At 38.9% G+C, this 16,184-nt stretch overlaps 1 protein-coding gene across 4 annotated transcripts in view; it reads left to right on the plus strand.

The window, feature by feature from the left end:
* Nucleotides 1-15,887, plus strand: part of GLCCI1 (glucocorticoid induced 1) — a 52,393-nt gene extending 36,506 nt beyond the window's left edge. For 2 of the 4 annotated variants that reach the window (XM_036402894.2, XM_036402902.2), the window contains exons 5-8: nucleotides 1,647-1,799; nucleotides 7,662-7,872; nucleotides 13,471-13,591; nucleotides 14,656-15,887. In XM_036402894.2, coding sequence (XP_036258787.1) covers nucleotides 1,647-1,799; nucleotides 7,662-7,872; nucleotides 13,471-13,591; nucleotides 14,656-14,989 — 819 coding nt within the window. In that variant the 3' untranslated portion in view covers nucleotides 14,990-15,887. The remainder of the gene's footprint in view (nucleotides 1-1,646; nucleotides 1,800-7,661; nucleotides 7,873-13,470; nucleotides 13,592-14,655) is intronic. The other 2 variants (XM_054517195.1, XM_054517198.1) reach the window with 1 other exon arrangement.
* Nucleotides 15,888-16,184: the final 297 nt, after the last annotated feature.

Here is a 16,184-nt window from a genome sequence, read left to right on the forward strand (position 1 = left end):
TTTCAAAGCTCCTCTGGAAGGTATTTGCTTATCAATTTTGCAACCTAATTCCATCTGGGCTAGTAAAAAAAAAAAGAAAGAAAAAGCAAGTACCAAAGCAGGGTGCAGTGGAGGATACCCAAAGCAGTCATGATCTAGTCACTACAACCTGTCAGCAAAATTGAAACCCAATTACAGTTCTAAATCTCAGGTGAGGCTCAGCCAATATCTTTATAAATCTTAAGGCACTTGTAGAAAGCATTTAACCCTGGCTTATTTGAGAGTGCAGACATTTGAGTCCTGATTAAATTTCACCTGTAGTAGATCCTTAACTTGGACTCCCTGTTACTAACAGGCCACTCTTTGAACATCTGAAATGTTGGTTCTATTGTGGTATTTCCTGAGTACTTTTTTAACTACCTGGTGTTCTATAGCAGCTAGTTACAGCAGCTGGTTGAGCTGTGATGGCTGATTCCTTACATTCCTTCTATGGGGATAAAAATCTTGTGGTCAGATCCTAATGCAGGAAGACAATAGGAAACTGATGCTCTTCCTGAACCTGTTAGCCTTTATAGCAAAGGATCCTACTACATTTGACATATAAAAGGGTTTTGCTTTACATCTCAAAGTAAGCTGTTGCAAGTACCTGTGCCATTATAGTCACACAGCAGACAGCCTTTGACACAGATTGAAACCCACCTAGGACATATGCTGTGGAGAAACATTGTTTAGTACTTGGAGCTCACTTTGTCATTGCTCATGTGACATTTTGGTTTCTAAGAAGATGTTTTCTGATAAAGCCATTCTGCAGGCTGTGTGTTCTGGCAGTCAGAGAATGCTTGCAGGCAAATGACTTGCACCTTGGGAGCTGCACATTGTGCAAGATGCACTTGCTAAGAACTCAAAAAATGTTTACATTTTGTCTTAAGCATCCTGTGATTCTGTGAGGAGGAGGAGAACAATTTGATTGACACATGAGACTGTTCATGGCTGTCTGTGTAGCTGCTGCCAAGGTGAAGCTTTTAAGGTTGAGTGTGCAAGACTCAGTGCACTCTCAGGAATGTTTCCTGTTGGTAACAGAGCTCCACTCAACAGCCTTTTCTGAAAATCATATTTGTACTCACTTAGATGCTTGTTTCTTAAATTCAAGATGATTTCTCTTAAGACCTTTAACATAAAGTTCTGAAAAGGTATTAGCTAATGAAATTAAAGGTTCTGAATGAATGTTTTATTTTGCATTCACTAAAACCAACCAAAAGAGAGTAAAAGTGCATTAGGTGAATATTTTGGTTGAGTCATTAAGCTTTAGGAATGTTATGAAAGGCCTTTTGGATCCCAGTTAGCATCAGGGCCCCATGCACTCCCCATCCTCCTGCAGTGTAAACCTTAGTCTGTGCCCCTGGAAAGTAAATACACCTGTCCACTAACTACCAAGTGAAGTCATAGAGTGTTTTGGTTATACAACTCTTCTTTGACTTAAGGAGAGATGGTTTTATTGGCTTTGGATTTATACAGGCATTTGTTTTTATTTAAATTCAGCAAGTAAAGATGATCTTCTAATGGCAAAATTAATACACACCTTCTTACTTAAGCTTTTAGTTTTGGTTTCAGATTTCTGCCTTTATTCTGTTTTCCATCTTTAAATCATGTTGCTGTCTGCCTTCTAGGCTTGTATTTCCAGATCTGTCCCTATGCCACTGTCAAGCATTTCAGTGCCAAAATCAACTGCTTCACGTGTGCCGTGTAATGTAGAAGGAATAAGCCCTGAACTGGAAAAAGTATTCATTAAGGAGAACAGTGGAAAAGAAGAGGTATCCAAGGTAAGCATATAGTAACATGTTTATGGTTGTTATCTCTTTGTAATCTATAAACACAGGGAAAACCTTCCTCTTGAGGAACCTTCATTGTGGCTGAAATTACAAATAATTTTCTTCAAAGAACTGTTTGTTTGAAAACTTTGTTTCAGTGTTTTAGCATGGTGGGTTTTTGTTTTTGAGTTTTCTTTTTATTTTTAAAGGGCTTCTGGCCAAACCTACTTTGTTAAGAATGCCCTTTCTGTAGAGAACGTGCAAGTTTTTGTGAGAGATAGAAGGGTTAGAACATTCAGACACTTCAGGCTGCAGTAATAAGTAATTAGAGATCAGGAGATTGTTATATTTGCTTCATTTTGCACTCTTTTTCTTGAGCAAGATGTAAGTTTCCAGTACAACGCTCTCCTTTTTGGTTTTAATGCTTTTTTTCCATGGACTAAATGTGGACCATTTTACTGCCATGAAGCCTCTGTGGTCTGTCATGGGAGATGTCTGTATGGGAAATACTGACAAATGGGGCAGCTTTGCTTTGGAGCATTGGACTTTTCATTGAGGAATTTGATGACACTGAAAATGTGGAATACTTGGTTTACAGCCACTGTTTCCTGAACAGCCAGTGAAAATTTTCTGCTGTGGAATAAAGTACTCCACGTTTTTTTTCCTAATCTCCAAGTTGTAGGTGCTTTTCTCATGAATGGTCATATAATAACAATTCAGTATACAAGTCAAGCTATAAAACTTCCATCAGAGGTTTAAGATTCTGAAACCTTATATTTGCAGTTCTTTGTATCAGTAGTAAACTTACATTTTTTGGAATAGTCTTGGCTTCTCCAGACCCCTAGTTGTGTGGACAAAGCAGTCTTATGAATGTAGTAATAGTTCTATGCTAAGTTTTCTTTCCTAAGTCTGTCTTATCCCTTTAGAAGAGGTGTGAATTGTGCCAGGGGAATAAGGAAAAAAAACCAAACATGCAGCCTGAATGCCCAGCTCAACAAGCCTTGTTGCAGCATCTCCAAGGAGTACAAAAAAGTGTGTATTGCAGTGCCACCATTGATGTTGCTATGGGTGGGGTTGTAATCTCCTGTAGTTGGAGGATATTTCATTTATCTATCAGACAAATCATCCTTGTAAATGTTGTCCTTGGGTTTTAACAGCTTATTGCTTGGGATGCAGAGCTCTCCTGTGTACTGACTCTGATCCAGCAAACCAGTTAAGCACATACTTAAGTGCATTCTTGGATTTGGGCCAGAGGTGCTCGGAGTTTACGCAACCAAGGCAATCGTGAACCCTTCCTCCAAACATTCAGCTGGCAAGAGCTTCAGACACAAAAGAAAGTCATAAATCAGACATTGCCCTTGAAGTCAAGTCCATCTTTGTGGGCAGAGGGTTGTTTGCTGCTATGTAACTGTTAATTTCTGTGAACTCTGGTCTTGTGGGACCTAGAGTGGGACTCCTAGCACTGTCTGTGAGATTACAAGATCTCAGTTTGCTTATGGAAGATCATAACAAGATCATAATTGACTTAAATCTTACTGCCAGTGAACTTTCTCCTAATACTACAATTTAGCCTGGGGGACTGGGGGCGGGTGGGGGGTTAAAGGTTAGGAACCACTGAACAAAGGATAAACCATAGTAAACCAAACTCTAGTGATCCTCTTCATTTTTCTTTCAGTTTTCTGCCATTCTTTCTCACTGTAACATTTTGTATTTTTAGAAACTCTTTAAAAGCACAGTCAGAGATGGTTTGTTGCTTTGGAATATGTCTTCTGTCTTAACTCACACTGATTTAGTTCTGTTACTTCTCTGAAACATTTAAAAAAATTTGTTTTAGCATCTTAATGATGGTTAAAATTGTAGTTATAAAAGCAAAAATAGCCAAACCACTCTTGTATTGTTCAGTTATTTTTGTATTTCATAAAGATAGTTGAGGATTAGTAATGTCTTTGTGTCATTGCAGTCAATAGGATTTTTAAAAGGTAAACTTTAGAGAGATTGCATAGTGGTCAAAATACTCAAAAAAATTCATTCTTTGCAGTTTAGCAATAACTGTATTTTTTTACATAATTCATCTTGCTTAGTTAACTGAAGGTATTCCCTTTTTGCTTTCATAAAATGAATTTGTCCTTTTTGAGCCACTTCTTAATCACCTCTTTCTCCTCAAATTTATTAATAAAATTCTAATTAATGTTCTAATGCATTTATTCAAAATTCTTGGATATGTTTTCCTTCCTTCTTTTTATAACTTGCTGATTAACTCTGACAAGGTGTGATGGTGTGTCTCTGTTCTCACCATAACTTGTAAGATGGGATCAGTTTTTTGTGAAGTTCTCGCAGGCTTTTGTTCTTTGTCCCATTGTAATTCCACAACACCATCATTGGATGATGGGCTTTTTGTAGGAATTAGGGGACAAGAGGTGTTCCCTCTTCTGGAATACAGCAGTGGAAATTATGAAAAGTGGCCTGTAGCAGAACACAGACATATTCATAGGCCTCCTGTTAGGAGAAGCATTCTACTGGAACTATCAAGTATACAGAAGTAATTAGAAATAAATAAATTTTGATGGATTATCAGACAGTGTAAGTAAACTGATTACTGTATCCCTTGTTTGATTTCCAGTGCTTCTGGAAGGAGATGGCAAGGTGGTTTTATGTACCTATCTGGAAACTTAATCCTTTAATGAAATTACTTCTTTTGTTTTGCACAGATGCAGAAGATCCTTACTTAACTCTTCATAGCCTTCATCTGAAAATCATTTTTTTTCCTAAGTGTTCCTTCCTAGGGTACATTATGGTTTTTGCACTTGCACCTTATAAAGTACATTGATGGCTTCACTGATGCCAGCAGGAAGAAGCACTTTGCTATGTTGGCCTTTGTGTTCCAGTCTAGAGGAAAGTTTTTCAATCAATAGCATTGAATGCTTTGCTCTGAAGTTGCCTCCCAAACAGATGTACAGCTTGTGAGGAGACTCCCCTTGGTAATGCTGTTACAGACTGGTGGCATTCTTGATTCTTCTAAGTGTTGTTGAGGTTTTTTCCAGCAAAAAGATTGATACTGGAAACAAATTGGTGAATGTTAACAGTGTATTGAGAAATGCATACTTGTTGTCAAATGCAGCTTTTTCCTGCCTTTGCTGGGAGATGAGAGCAGTGTGTAACTGTGTCCAAGAACACACATCCAATAGGGATGGACAAGTGTCCTGTCAGAGGGCATTTGGCATAAGGTTAATACATGACTGGACTACTTGGAAAAAAAACCCTCAAGAAATAGCACATAGAATGCAGTAATTTCTAGTTGTTTTCCATGCATTGGGCATTATGGGAAGTAATAGCAGCTGTACCAAATTAGTTACCCTCTTTCTTATCTTGTAAGGTTGTGAGAACTTCAGTTTTAGAATAGTTCAGGCATGACTCATAGAAAGTAACTTCAAAAGTGGTTTTTTCCATTGATCAGGTTTGATATATAAAGTTTTTAACAAGCTAAATACTTCTAGTTGATATTTTCATGGTGATTTTTCTACTTGTCAGCAATGAGGGAAAGATAAATACAAGAACACAGCAATCTGAGATATTAACTGGCATTTTTTATGCCTAATAAATGTTACTGCACTTGTAAAGAATGATAAATATTTAGCTTTTTCTGCTTGTGTGTATATTTAGATACGTGTTTAAAAATACGGATTATTTTTGTACCTCAGGCTTTAGTTCAGGGGAGATTGAAATATGTGATGTGGGATATACTTCCTAACTGCCTGAGACTACATTGTTCCTCCAGGTGTGGGAGAACATCTGTGTTATCCTGAAGTCTTTAATTATGTGATCATTTGCTGTTTTTTTCCCCTCCCTGGAATCCTTGTTTTACCTGTTACATAGACCATAGTGTATGCCCTTAATGAGCAGCTCTTTGGTGTTTTTCCCTTCTCGTCCCTAGATTTGTGTCCTCATGCTTACTGTTACACCTTGCTTTGAAGTCAGAAATCTGAATTTTTGCCTGAGATTTTGCTTCTTTATAATAGGAGCATGTCTGAAATATTGTTCACTTTATATCACAGTTATGTGAGAAAAAAGATGATGTTTACACTTCATGGATGGGGAAACACAAATCCATCAGGGTTCTATAGTGTGGTTGTTCAGGTAACTCAGGATGTTACATTCCATTTTAGGAGTTCAAAAGCAGCTCCTGTAGTCTCCTTCTGCATCTGTTAATGCAGAGGACTTGCAAATCAGACCTGTATAAACTGGGCATCCAGAAGAGATACTATAGAAGGCAGAGGTTGGTTCAGTTGATTCCCTGACATCTCACAGAATTTTTGTGGCAGAGAGAGAGATAAAAATGCTGTTTTGTATTGCAGGTTTCTTGATGGGTTTTTTGTGGGGTTTTTTTTAGTGGTGGATTTTTTTTTTTTGGTGTGGTCTTTTTTTCTTTGTTGGTTTGGTTATAATAATTATGCGACTACTTTCTTTCTCCAGCTTCAGTTTTGTTTTCTCTCTTCCGTCTTTGTAACAAATGCTACAGAGCTGCAGGTCTGTGCATTGAATGAGTCAGGGCCTGTTGGGGTGATGGGAATGGAGAACACCAAGTCATGTTGTGACACATATGCAATGGGAACTGAGCTGTTGGAGCAGACCACACAGCTGTGCCCAAACCTTACAGCGTTTGATGGAGCAACTGTAGTGTTCCCTTTAGTGTGTTTCTTTGCTCTTACTTGAAATATGAAGTGGTATTAACTGGAAGACTCATAAGAAAATTATCTTCCTGCTCTGCTCTGTCTGCCTCTTTGTGTAATATATGGTGGTTTTCTGGATAGACTGCTGCTGAAAAAGGGAGAATGTGATACTCAGCCAATAGGTCTCATGTCCTTGTTGCTAGCAAAAGTGTTGGGTTGAATTTTAGGCTCTGGAACAAGCTGTTACAGCTTTGGAATATATGCAGAAGAGAGGCAATAAAATAAAAATGTTCACTTGAAGTGAGAAGGAAAAAGACATCAATTTTTTTGTAGCTAGAACATTTAAGCTCTTCTTTATGGTTTGGACACGGTTGTCACTGAAGCGAGAATAAAAAGTTTTTAAATCTTGCAGACATTTTTTTCCCCTTTGCTTCTAAGCAAGATTGTAATTCCCACTTGGTTTTTACATTTAAAGCAGCACTGTCTTTATTAAAAACTAATTATCCATTGGGAAGGACAAATAAGTAGAGCATGCCAGTCTACTGCTGTGAACATGTCTATGCAGTATGTCGCAGAATGGGATGCAGCATCACTCTGGCCAGTGCCAGCTAGGCTGATACAGGCAGGTAGAGCTTATTGGCTTTGGCTCAAGACAAAGCTTGTGAGCCTTGTTACAAGCCTGCATGTGTGCATCATCTGTAAAAGGATGGAATGTAGGGCTGTGCTGGAGAATTGCAACTTACTAGCAAAACTTGGGATGGTTTCCTTTTATAATTGTAATTCGGTTGGTTGTTATGGCAATAGTATGCCATTGTATTTGACATTTTCTACTTTCCCTTTTATCAAAATGTGATCTCTGTTGGGGTACTTGTTTTTGTATTATAATAGCAGTGACCTTTATTGAAAATTGTAGTGCTACATATAATTAAGGAGGTTTGCTTTTTTAACTACTATAAAAACCATAAAAACACACCACTGGCATGTGTTGAATTGTGGCTGTTAACTTTGCATTGGAGTGTGTGCACGTTGCCCCAGTACTCCGTGTATGTTGTATCCATTGTACACTGCATTATTTTCTTACATGAGATCTCCTTTTTCTTTCTAAAATGCCATGTTTGTTCTTCTAAGGCCTTTGCTGATGGGTGCTGCAGGCTGGCATGGCTCGTGAGTTTGATCTTTTCTGGGTAACTGCTTGTTTCTCTTGCAGCCTTTGGACATCCCTGACGGCCGGCGGGCGCCGTTGCCCGCTCACTACCGCAGCAGCAGCACGCGGAGCATTGACACGCAGACTCCCTCTGTGCAGGAGCGCAGCAGCAGCTGCAGCAGCCACTCACCCTGTGTCTCTCCCTTTTGCCCTCCTGAATCTCAGGATGGCAGTCCCTGTTCAACAGAAGATTTGCTCTATGACCGTGATAAAGGTGAGAGTAGAATGGCCTGCCTTTACCTATGGGAGGCATGTGATGTCATGCTTTTACAACTACCTTCATTTTACTCATTACATCAGTTTTTGTTTTTGTTTGATGGTTGTGGAGGGATTGAGAATTTATCTGAAAATTGGTTTTGTTTGTTTACATATCTTTTTCCCTCTTGTTTGTGAAACTTCACAAACATCTTCCATAAATACGTCAGAGGAGCACAGCAAACAGTTACCTATTTATGAAGATTCTAATGTGAAGAATTCAGACTGTAACGTGTTTACCTTTAAGAAAGGTTTCAGGAAGGTTTGTGGTAGACTGTCTATTTATTGTAGGTGAGTTGCTTGCTGTTGAAAATGGAGATGAAGTTTTTGATTGCTTTTAAAAGAACTCTGCTTCTGAACTCTTACATTCCTACTAGGAGCTGTTTGGTGAGGAGCTCAGATACCTGTTTGAACAACCTGGTGGAGGGTAATTACTTCTCTGTGTATGCTGCATAACAGCTCAAAAATTCTGAATAATTTATGCATTTATCAATATCCTGCATATTTTTCAAAGTCTGTAAAATGTTGTTTGGTTTTATAGTGGGAGTACAACTGGAGTTTCAGGAATTAAGAGTTACTGACAGACTATGGAGTGTGAGTATATGGGCACCAGTGTAAAAAGGACTGTGGTTTTTTTGACAAGTGTTTACTAATAAAAGTACCCTTGTGCTTCTGGTCAGCTAGCTGAAACATGGACTCAGTATGGAGGATGTAGGATTTGGGTAAATCATGCAAGCTAAGAGGAGTAAGTTTCACAGAGGAAATGAAAACTTCTAAGATTTAGCATATATTTATTTACCAATGAGCTAAAGATAGCAGAGTTTTGAGGTTGTAAGTAAGGTTAAGTGCTTTTTTTGTAAGTACTGTCTGTTTATTAAGAGTTAAACTGGGCTTGGGGAAGTCAACAGGAGAAACACTTTTCTTGATTTCTGAAAAGTATTTTTTTCCATACCTTGGCTTTAAAAGGAAATAGTGGAAAACAAATCCATCTGCCCAAATCCTGAACTGGGGATGGGTGTGTGCAAGTTAACCACATTAAAGTCTTACCTCAAAATGAGAGTTGGCCATGCTCCAAAAATAACAGTGTTATTAGCTTGCCCCCACCATACTCCTCTTTCCTATACTATGCATGTGAATTTTAATATGTTGTCGAGGCTGAATCACTTTAGAAACATCTACTAAAGTATTAGCACACAAAAAGCATCTTGACAGGTAAATTGGTTCATATATGTCCTGATAACAAGTATAGGTTAAAAAGCAAGGGAACTAATAATTCCTTTTGCAGTCAGTACTCTGTTATCACAGTAATGGGAATTTTCACTGGTACATTATTGGCAGTAGTGAGTGAAGACAGTTTGAAATAGTGCATCTGGCCTTTTTAATGCTTTTCAAGGCTTTTTATCTCTTGGCTTGGATTTTTTGAACAGCTGACTGAGTGAAATTTATGAATAGATACTTATTTGTGTATTTTGGTTTTAAGACTGGCTTTAATGCTAGGCTTGCATCAAAAGTCTTCTCCGGGAGAAGTGTGTAGGTGATGATGATAAACAGCCAGTTTTTTAAGTCTTCATAGTGGCATTTTCAACTTGGTTTAAGTAAGGTACATAATACTGTGTGTAGGAAAGATAAAACCTTGAACTTCTCATCAGAACTTATGTTTTTAAGGGCAAGGTAAAAACTAGGAAAACATGTAGCAGTTTTCCAAGAGAAAGTAATTTCTTCAGAGGTTGCAATAGTATAGTCAAAAAGGTGCTTTTTGCTCTCATATCATCCAGATACTACAGGCCAGTTGTTCTGAATTAGAATATTGCTTCAAAATCATTGAATTATGGATAAATGAGGGATATGGCTGGAAATTACAACAGAATAGCAAGTTTGAGGGACAGTTTATTGCATTTGTTGTGGCTGTTAACTACTCTTTACAATAAAAACTTGGGAAGATTGTCACACCTTCATTTTAAAAGCGTTTGTGAGCTAGAATAAAACTATCACCTAGTTTTTGTGAGGCCTGTTAAGTTTGGAAATATGCATTGTGTAACCAAATGTAGATGTTTTGGTGACCTTTTCTTGTTACTTTTCTAAAGGCTTAGTTTTCCTCTTGATGAAAATAACTTGTATCTACCATTAAAAAGTGGAGTTACTGGTGTTACTAATGGTTGTGGGGCATGTTGCTGAATAGGAAAGGAAGGTTAGTTTGACTAAGAGACTAAGCAGTGAGAGGAGCCAATGTTCTGTACAGACACAGCACTGCTTTACATTCCCAAAGCATCTTTTACTTTTTGTGCAAAGCTGTGCTTTGGCCTGAGGCCCTCCCAGCTGCCCTTTGGACTCTATCAACTGGTGGGTTTACCTTTCTGCAAGAAGCTGTGAAATAAATGAATGTTTCAAAAGCGAATGAAAGCAAATTTTCAGAAGAGGCTCACAGTATTACTCTGGACAGAGCAGTGATACTACACAATGTTGATTAGAGCAGACAAGGAAGGGTTGGGAAAGAATGTGTTTTCATGGCACCTGGATTTTGTATTAAAACTGCTGGTTTCACTAGATCTGTTCTGTGATACTCTGGTCCATGAAACTGTAATTCAGAGCCCTACATAGCATCCTCAGCAGCTGTGACAGAAGTGAAATTCAAAGGCATCCGAAGGTATAAGCAGATGAAATCTGGAGGGGTTTCTTTGTACAAATATAAAGTGTATACCCTGTTTTTCAGGGATTTTGATTTAGGCAGCATTTAGTAGTCCCACTGTTGCTAGCAGGCTCTTCCAGGTAACATGTTCGTGAAGATGCTTGTTGAATTCTGGGCATCTGTTTCATAGCTCTTTGAAGGAAAGTTGTTATTGGAGTCTTTGGATAGACTTATTAGTCATTTTTGAACCTATCAAAAGTAATCCCAAGGCTCACTGGCAGTTTCTTGTTAAAAAAAGCACTCAAAAAACTGCTCTACAGATTGTTTTTTAGTTGCCCTCTTTTGTTGTTCTAATATGTGCAAGATATGATTTCCTGTATTAAAGTTAAAATAGTATCGATAGTGCTTTAATTGCAGTCTTAAAATGTTTTCTAGATATCAGACTATATGTCTTTTAAATATGTGTCCAGAAACTCCATGTGATTAGCCTCCATATTGTCTGCTGTGCGTTTGTGGCAGGGAAACTCCCTTTAAGGATTCCCGGATCAGTCAGAGTCGATGGGGTGGGGTGGGATGGGATGCAATGGAATGCAATGGAATGCAATGGAGCGGGATGGGATGGGATGGGATGGGTGGGCTGGGTCACGCCGGCAGGGCGCCCCCTGCTGGAGGGAGCCGGGGGCTCGGCCTTGCGGGCTCGGGGAGCAGCGAGCGCGCCCATCGAACCCGGGACAGCGCACATGGATGTGCCGTGTCGGCAGGGGTTAATGATGGGACAGTTCAGCGCTGCAGAGCCCACAGGATACTCAAGTGGAGTCTGGCTTAAGCTGTGAATTCCACCTCTTGCCTCTTAACTGGTGGCCTGTGTTCCCAGTCCCTTCTGCTCTCGCCCAAGGCCCGGCTTGTACGTGTGAGTCTCCTTACAGCCGCACGTGTTCTCCAACAGCGCGTGCCCTGTGCTCGGGCAAAATGAAAATCCAACAACTTCACAAGCTTTCAAAGCAGGGAGGGTAAAGAGAAATACTTGTTTAGCAGCTGTCTCACGTAGAAAGTTTCAGCCAGGCAGGGCTAACTAAACCAAAAACTTGATTGAAAGCTGAACTGGCTAGTAGACAAGACTCTTAAATCTTCCAAGAACTGACTTAGCTTTGAATTCTGTTTGATTCTTCCCTTGCATGTACTGCCATGGTTTTCCACTATTCAGTGGAATGAACAGTAGTACATTTTATGTCTCTAATTTTTTAAATAGAAACTTGGATGTTCAATTTTAAATATTAGCAGGAAGAAACAAACTGTCTGGGTTGTGTTAATGATTTCTGTGTTTGGAATGAGTGGTGTGGGCCAACAGTGGAAAGATGCCAACAGGACCATCATGCTCCCAACTTGGCAAATATCTGTATCGTCTCTAAGCATTTTCTGCCTTCGTAGTTAACACCAAAAATTCTGTAAATAGAAGTTCTGTATTCACTCTACAGCAGGAAAGAGCTGAATAATCAATATGCTACTGAGGTTCACTTCAACATTATTTTTTATCTCATATCTTTCATAATAAATCTTCAAAGGGAAGTGTGACATTTGAGTTGATTTGTTTCTTCTTGTAAGAGGAAGCAGAAATGTTTCAAAACATCCAATGATAAGCCTTAGTATTTGAGTCATGGTAATATAATAGTTTGTGTAGTTAGTCTTTGCAAGCTGTTAAAGACAAATCTGTCCACTTTGGTGAAGTTAGATTGTAGTGCTTTGGATAGCTGAAAAAGCAACACACATGCACAACAGGGAAGTAAACAAAGGCTATAAATTTGAGTTAAAAATAATGTACCCCACATGAGTGGAAAGACTAGAAAAGGGCTAAAGCAAGAGCAGCTATTTCTCTCCAATTAAGGTATATTTGTAAGTTGGTGGGTCCTCATTAATTTTGCTATTTCGTTTTTTAATTGAAATCCTAAGCAGGAAATAGCAGGGAACCAATAATACTACCTTGGGAGAGGTGTTGCCCTTTGAAAAGGTAGAAGCCACTGGAGAAAGCTAATTTTCTGTGGATAGCTATTTCTGTACCTACTTTATTTCCTTAATGCATTTACTATCATGGTGTCAGCATGACTGTTTAAAGTGAACCCTTTCATAATCTAAAGATTTGAACCTTCTGTGCTTCTATCATTACCAGACTTGAGCCTTCTCATACTTTCTGAGAAGTACAAATAAATCTGCCCGTTGCCTTTTGTCCTAGATCTTCTCACCTTTAATTCTAAGTATGTCTGGCTAAAATACACACAGGCAGCTGGAGTTATGAAGAATACCTGTATTATATAGCCAGTAGTGATGAGAGAATTAAACTGTAGAAGTTTTATTCTTGATTCTAAAGCAACTTCACAACTGTGAAGCAAGTAAGATAAGACATTGTAATGATAAGGTAGCAGTGCCTGTGTTACAAATGTGTTTTGTTTAGTTCCAGCTTCTGAGCTGCTCATGAGGCTAATGAGGTCAACATTCAGTAAAGAATTATGTTTTAAAATAAGATACAAGCTGTATACGCTGTTTATACAGTGAGAAGGTGTTTTATCATTACCACTCATAATTCTTCTGCATGTATTATGCATATTACCGTGTTCATTTATGGTTTTTGAACTATGTAATCAAGAATGCATTTGTTTCCAGGATCACAGCTCTGCTTTGTTCCAGTTGCAGTGTTCTGGATAAAAATATCCTCCTGTTACGTGTTGTTATACAATAGATTGCTGCTGCACCGAAGCTGTTACTCAGAAGAAATGTGCTATGCAAGGGTGTTAGAAGTAGCCTGCAATAAAGGAAGCGTTGTGGTAGAAGCAAACCAGCGTAGTGGCTAAATTGTGAAAAAAGGCATCTTGTTTGGAAGTCGAATTTAATTAAAAAGCACTCTCAATCTCTAGTAATATAACTGCTTTAAATTTTCAGACAGTGGGAGTAGCTCACCGTTGCCCAAGTATGCCTCATCTCCCAAACCAAACAACAGCTACATGTTCAAACGAGAGCCCCCAGAGGGATGTGAGCGAGTGAAGGTCTTTGAGGAAATGTCGTAAGTAATGCCTTTTATATCAGCTGGTATCTGCAAAGCAGTAAACCTGTTTACTGAGCCTATTCAACTGCAGATGAATAAACTATTCCAGCTGATGGGTTTTGCAGGAGCAAACTATTCTTATAGTTTGTGCAAGAGAGAAGTTCAAGTGTTTACATTGGTGTGAAGAGAAAATGGAGTCTTTTACCTCTTTTTGTGCGTTTACAAAAGGCAACAAAAATCCAAGCAGGAAAGATAAGGTACATTAATTTCCTAAGCATTTATATAAATCTCTTTCCATGTATTTTTTAAACATTTTAAATTTTCATGGCTTAAGCAAAAACTCCCCTTGTCATAATTGCCCGTTTCAAGCATAGGTTGCATTCTGCTGTGTATGAAACATAGAAAATGGAATGAAACGTACTAAAAGTGTTTGTTGATGGTAGTATGCTTATGGCATAGTCTTTGCTCAATATTTTTGCTGAGCAAGAAATTGGAAATTAAACTCTTGGACATCATGTCTTTTTTCCCTAGACCCAGCAGTATTTGAGCACAGCACATGCTGTTGAGGTTGCATGCTAAGCTCCTGTGGATGAAAGAATTAAGGAGGGGATGTTTCTTGCTCTAGCAGCATTCGTTGCCTTCTGGGTGGTAAAGGGAGAAATGCTGGATTGTGGAAAAAGCCTCCAGACAAATTATGGAATATGGGAAATGAGAGGTCTGTTTTGTGGAGGTCCTCAAAGGAATTTAAAATGACTAATTGTGTTGTTGCTGCATCGCTTATCAAAGAAGAATTTGTGCCATTCTAAATTAATCATGGCATTTTTTCATGTGCATATGTACTGCAGATTTTTTGTGCTGGAAGTTGCATGTTTGTCCAGTAATTACCAAGTCATTTTTTGTGATGGTACTATTTTTAATGCTGTGGATCAGTTAGCTGACTACCAATATGGAAGATGTTTGCCCCTCTGTCCAATTAATCCCATTCCTTGTCATTCACATTTTAGCAATGTATAGAGCCACAAAGTTCATGATGTGAAGAGCATCTCAGCTGGCCAGATATATAATCTTTTTTCTCGTTGTAGGTCTCGTCAGCCTGTCTCAGCCCCTCTCTTTTCATGTCCTGACAAAAACAAGGTTAATTTCATCCCAACCGGATCAGCTTTCTGTCCTGTAAAACTCCTGGGCCCCCTCCTTCCCGCTTCAGACCTGACGCTGAAGAACTCTCCAAACTCTGGTCAAAGCACAGGTCTGAGCACCCTGACTGTTGAGCAGCTTTCGTCCCGGGTCTCTTTCTCATCTCTGTCAGATGACACCAGCACAATGGACTCCCTGGAGACCCCGGTACAGCCGTGCCAGCAGCAGCAGGAGATTCAGACTGAAGAGCATTCCTCTCCTCAGAGCTACGTGTTGATCTAGAGCAAGGTGGAGCAGGCCTCTGCCCCAGACAAGGAGGGAGGAGATCCTAGTTCAGATACATCTGCATGAGGTGGCAACCTTTCAGAACACCACAGAATACTTAGCAGCATTCAAAAAATATCTCAACACTGTTCTTGGCAGGGACAGAATCCATATTTGGCATTTTTTTTTGTGAGAAAGCAGTAATGCCTGCAGAATCCATATTACATGAAATGGTGTAAGTGGAGACTATGCATTTCATAGTACGTTTGACCAGATTAGTACTGTGTCCTGTGTTCTGTTTCAAATTCTACAGTATAAATAAGCTCTCTCTATATATAAAAAAAATGTTGCCTGTCTGAATAGAAAATGTCTTGCTGTGTTGTGTCCTATGGAAAATACTGTACTTCAGGATTATGTTTACAATTGATCCAGGTGTTTATGTTTCTAACTTCTGTAATACACACAATGCAAAAAAAAAAAAAAAAAATGGCCACAGCAGTTGCACAGTGCCCACCCTATGGCCTAGCTTCAGGTACTTCTCTTGAAGTGTAAACTCAGGTAACTTGGAATGTATATCATATTGGAATATAAAATATTTTACAGCTACAAAGCTAAAGAGGGAACATCACTCTTTTGCCTTTCCTTGTTTTATGCATTATATTTCCTCATTACATTCCACTTTCTTGGAATAAGTGCATTCAGATCCAGGTGAATGATGAGCCTGGACATGGGTGAACATGAGGAGAACCAGCAAATCTGTGATGTATATCACTTTGTCATGTGCTTACAAGTAAAACAACTGTTGCATTTACTGTCATTTCAATAGATGTAAAATTGTGGCATTTAAAGGTTTCAGGTGTTGCTCAGTTAATGACTGTTAAACTGTTGCAAATAAAGTGTTCAGTACTAGGCTGTACATGAGAAACATTCCACATTGTGTGTGAGAGGATTTTGAAAGACAAGAATGTTTTTGTTAAAGGACAGAAATTCTTTTAGGTTTCACGGGGGGGGGGGGGGGTGGTGATTGGGGATTTCCTCTCATGGTTTTTGTTGGCAGTTAAGGATGTGAAATGCTACTGTTACCGTCTAAAAGTCAAATTAATGTTTAGTTTCTCTTTTGGAAATGTTCATTCATTTGCTGGTTGGAAATAGGTTTTCAGATTTTGTTGAGCAGTGTTAGATGAGCAGCGTTTTATTTATGTAGTGAGTAATT

This window comes from Molothrus ater, chromosome 1, assembly GCF_012460135.2.
Source record: "Molothrus ater isolate BHLD 08-10-18 breed brown headed cowbird chromosome 1, BPBGC_Mater_1.1, whole genome shotgun sequence".
Classification (NCBI taxonomy): Eukaryota; Metazoa; Chordata; class Aves; order Passeriformes; family Icteridae; genus Molothrus; species Molothrus ater.